The 4,899-nt window shown below is 44.9% G+C and overlaps 1 protein-coding gene across 1 annotated transcript; it reads right to left on the bottom strand.

Annotated features, from left to right (window-relative positions):
- Window positions 1-303: 303 nt before the first annotated feature.
- Window positions 304-4,039, bottom strand: LOC112254382 (protein snail homolog Sna). The gene is made up of 3 exons (XM_024426911.2): window positions 3,618-4,039; window positions 2,527-3,039; window positions 304-1,756 (listed from the first exon to the last, which is right to left on the bottom strand). Exons 1-3 carry the CDS (start codon window positions 3,691-3,693, stop codon window positions 1,569-1,571), a joined length of 777 nt encoding a protein of 258 aa, XP_024282679.1. The 5' UTR covers window positions 3,694-4,039; the 3' UTR covers window positions 304-1,568.
- Window positions 4,040-4,899: the final 860 nt, after the last annotated feature.

Genomic DNA, 4,899 nt, shown 5'->3' with positions numbered 1-4,899 from the left:
GCACACACACTGTTTGCACAGTGGCTGCAGGAGGCGGTGGCAGGTGGAGAGATGGAGACATTGAGCCGGTGTACGCAGTAGTCCTTGTCCATCACTCAGTGTGTTCACCTGCACACCTGCCTCCCACTAAACGTCACAATGGGCAATTCAAACTGCTCATTCACTCCCAACAGACTACATATCCAGTTGTTGAAAGAGAGCCCTATTACAATTAACAGTCTCCAACCAAACATGCATATACGGTTGTTGTATTAAGTAGTGCTAGACTCTCCTTCAAAAAACAAAAACAAAGGTAAAACAATACTTTTTAGAAACATAAATTATTTTATTGAATGCAAATCCATCAGCTATGAAATAATTGAAATAGAAGTGAAAAACACAAACACAGTAAAAAATAAGACTACATACAATCTGGACACCGCACTGCAAACCATAAAAGGTTTAGGAAATGTAAAATTCACCTCTTTTACAGCCAGGGCTGTGAAACCGTGCCTCTATGACGTAAACATTTTAGACAAGGCATTTGGTCCCCTCCTTCCCCACAGTTCTGACTGTTTGATGCATAATGGTAAAACTACCAGCTGAGGCAAGAAGACACATCTTTGGTTTAGAAAGAATACATTTCACAAAACAAGTTTATATCTTACAAAAATGGCATGGGAAAGACTGTTCTCTCCATCATTGTAGAGAACAATGGCAATAATTAACACTGTGGTAACCTGGAGTGCATGGCTTAGATTATCATTCAGGAATTAAAACGACATTGAAAGCTGAGAGCTTCTATAAGGAATAACAACAGAAACAAATGGCTTTATCCTGTCTTTGAAACACATCAGATTACATCTGGGCTTGATGTAGTCAAAGTAAAAGCTTAAGACGCACCCACTAGAGACATGCACACAAAGGGACCAACGGACCCCATCCTCTTTGTGATGATGACATACTTCCTCTTTCTGGGGGAGGTGGAAGTCACCTGTTATCAGCCCAGTGAAGGTCAGGGCCAGAGCACCTGTTAGCACCTTGTCTATCTACACCACTCTACCAGGGACAGCTGTGTGTGTGTGTGTGTGTGTGTGTGTGTGTGTGTGTGTGATGCTGAGAGATGTATCTCACACACGCACCCCTACCTCTCTCGGCAGCTGTGTCTAGGCCACGATGATCCTGAACTTGTCTGGCCAGGACAAAGGCCGGAATAGACAAAAACAATGGCACCACTAACCCCCATGAATCCACTACTGTATATGAGGAAAAAACTAAGTTGGGACTGGGAGAATGGCAGGAGTACAGAGTTACTTACAGTCCAAAACATCTACCAGACTTGAAATGGGAGGAGTTTGACAAATGTTCTTCTTCTTCTTTAAATGAGATTGAAACTGAGATGGTTGTGGAAGTTCCATCCAAAGAGATACGAGTCAGGGTCAACTTCCTCTCCTACCAGTTAACGGTGAGTTCATGGTCTCTGTTGGCAGATTGGTTCAGGCTCCTCTGGTCTTGCTGGTGATATGAGTCTGTAGACTCCCCTACCGCCCTGAGGTCTCTGTGGGGAAAACTCCATGGCCCCTTCCTGCTCATGCTGTGGAAGAGGTGGAGCAGCTGACTGCGCTGTGTTTCTGGAGGAGGGACATGCGGCTGAAGGTACGGGAACACACGCCACACTGGTACTTCTTCACCTCAGCGTGGGTCTGCAGGTGCGCCCGCAGGTTGGAGCGGTCGGCGAAGGCACGGTTACAGTGTTGGCAGGAGAATGGCCGCTCACCTGAGAAGGAGGAGATGGTTGGAGGAGCATTGGATAGAGATGCATGACACTAACTGTGTGATGTTTCAGGGTGGCAGGTAGCCTAGTGGTTAGAGCTTTGGGCCAGTAACCGAAAGGTTGCTGGATTGAATCACCAAGCTGACAAGGTAAAAAGCTGTCGTTCTGCCCCCTGAACAAGACAGTTAACACACTGCTCCCCGGTAGGCCGTCATTGTAAATCAAAAATTTGTTCTTAACTGACTTGCCTAGTTAAATAAAGGAACACATTTAAAAATTGTAAGCCTGTGTATGAGACGGGTTCTGTGAACCTTTGCTTTGATTAGCAATACACACAACTACATCAATTTGGCTGTCTCGGAGCTCACCAGAGGGGTTAATTAACACCTCAGTGAATACAGCTCATTTAAAGGGTAATATGAATCTGGTGTCAGGATCAGGACCACACTTGAATTAACATGATCAGTGCCAAATTAGATTACTACTTTCAAGTTGCTGCTGGTAGTAAGTGGGCCGTTTGAAAGCTGAAAGATTCCTTATGTTCTTTGTCCCCTTCATCACAATGTTATCCTGCATTCTGTTGTCTCACAGAGTAGCCAATGATAAGATCATTCTCAGGGAGTCATTGTTACAGTGTGGTAGAACACAATGAGTGATCAATACAAAGCCCTTTGGGCTTGTTGGTCAAACTGCAGGTGTTGATCTAATTAACTGAATAATTGCCCCTGCCTTCTACCAAAGTAATATCCAATGGAAAGTGTAGGAGTTCTTACCTGTGTGTGTGCGAATGTGGCCGCGCAGCAGCCAGGGCCTGGAGAAGGCTTTCCCGCAGGTGGGGCAGACACAGGGTAGTGTGTGCGAGCGGATATGCATCTTCAGCGCCCCCAGGCTGGTGTACTCTTTAGGGCAGTGCTTGCAGAAGAAGGCTGGCCTTGCTGCAGTGACTGGGGTCACTCTTTCGTCCTCAGTCAGGGCCCCATGGCTCTTGATGCCTGTGCGTTTGGGGCGCTGGGGGGGGTGGTAGGTGTCTGTGGGCTCGGGGCTGGGTGGGTCAGAGGTGCGCCCCTCATCCTCCTCCCCACTGCTACTGGCACTGCTGCTGAGGCTGGATGGGGAGCTGAGGTCCAGGGGACCGGGGGTGGGAGAGGCATCAGTGGGGGATGTGGGGACGTAGAGGGCTGGAAGGAAGCTCACGTCCCATACCAGTCCTGTTGTGTAACAGGTGGCAGCTAAGTTATTGTCCCCTGCTGGAAGCTCAGCTAGTGGGTACCTCTCCAGTGAGGTGGCTGAGGGATGAGGAAGAGGGTTAGGTTATAGAGATACATTTACAGCACAGCTGACAGATACTGAGACGTTTTCATCATGGACATAAAATTAATGTAACTGGAACACAACATAATGAATAGATAACATGAAGTTTGGATAGGCCATATATTTTCAACTTGTAAAGCAACAACTGCCTGTCAGGTTTCTCTGTGATATCTTTATAAAATTCCAGAGCATTTTACACCAGAAACATTAGAGATTCAACCAAGCTGAGATTTCATGGGCCATTTCCTCCCACGTATTCACATGGGGTAGAAAAAAATGTATTGCAGCTCTGTGCAGTTTAGGGGGAACTACTTTTTTTATTTTTACAACGAGCCTACTTGAAAAAAATCGTATATGATTTGTACAGTTTGCCAACGTGGAGACAGTTTATGTTTGGGCAACACAAGTAAAAGTGGATCAAGTAAAACATATCCCCAGAGGTTTATTGTAAGGAAGAATAATAGAGAAAACAGATGGTTACCTATTCTGTAATGTTTTATGTATTTATGTAATGCATTCTACTTCATACAATTAATAAAGTAAAGCTACTCACCATTTTGACACTCCAGTTCACTATAGTTGGGTTTTTTATTGGCGAAATACTTTTTGACCAAGAAAGACCGAGGCATTTTTCCACTCTGCGAAATATGTTCGTAAAAATATCCACCAGTCACGGGTTCAAACTTTGGAAATAGACAGACGTCTACGACTTAGACCCACATGAGAATAGCGGTATATGAAGAATAATATATCGTTGAAACTTATAGTCTACCCGTTTGTCTCAACCTGCTCAACTGTGGACCACTGTGTGACTGTCTAAATAACGGACTGTCTCCAAAATGCTGCTCTGTCCTCTGCTGAAATACTATGACGCCCTGAGGGCACACCCCACCTCCGCATGAGCGCAGGATGAGACCACTCGCTTACCCATTCCTAAACAAAAACATGTCCCCCAAAGCGTTCACCCGGCCTTGATCGCATTGACCTGCAGATAACACACATCACGCAATAGTATTGGCTATTCCAATTATGCAAATTAAACACTCGTGCATGAACACGTTTCCCTATTTGCTCCCGAATGGCGCAGTGGTGTAAGGCACTGCATCTCAGTGCTAGAGGCGTCACTACAGACCCTGGTTCGATCCCGCGCTGTATCACACCCAGTCGTGATCGTTCTTAACTGACTTGCCAGGTTAAATAAAATTACATTTTTAATGAATTTAACCTTCTATGGAGACTTGCGCAACCTTGTCATATCACTATACAGACAAGCATTGTCTTATTCGACTTCAAGACAATAATGCTTGTTCTTTAAGACGTCAGTATGTCTAAAACAAAAGAATGATGGTTTGGTGTGTGCCGATTCTATCAATGCTAGCCTACATAGGCGCTATGGGCCAGGTCACATAGGGTGCGACTGGCCTTTCTAATGGTTTTGTTCAGCATTTTCAACATGCAACATTTAGATAACAGACCCCTTATTCAGATACGAAAATTATTTTAGTATTGTGTGAATACTAACTATTGTGTGAATACTAACACTTGGCAAGAATGCATTATGTCAAGAAAATACACCCGATTTACTGGTACCAGTGCCTCATTTGCTGCTGGTAGTTTCATGACGCCACCTTTTGGGTGGAAATGGTATCTGAATCAAGTTCAATATCAGCAGGTTTCAGTTCGACAAGTTCACACAAGATGTACTACCTGTCCCAGACCTGCTGTTTTCAACTCTCTAGAGACAGCAGGAGCAGAAGAGATACTCTGAATGATCGGCTATGAAAAGCCAACTGACATTTACTCCTGAGGTGCTGACATGTTGCACCCTTGACAAC

The sequence above is a fragment of the Oncorhynchus tshawytscha genome, linkage group LG07 (genome assembly GCF_018296145.1).
Source record: "Oncorhynchus tshawytscha isolate Ot180627B linkage group LG07, Otsh_v2.0, whole genome shotgun sequence".
Lineage (NCBI taxonomy): Eukaryota > Metazoa > Chordata > Actinopteri > Salmoniformes > Salmonidae > Oncorhynchus > Oncorhynchus tshawytscha.
The sequence above is the reverse complement of the archived record's forward strand: the minus strand, read 5'-3'. Positions and strand labels throughout refer to the sequence as shown.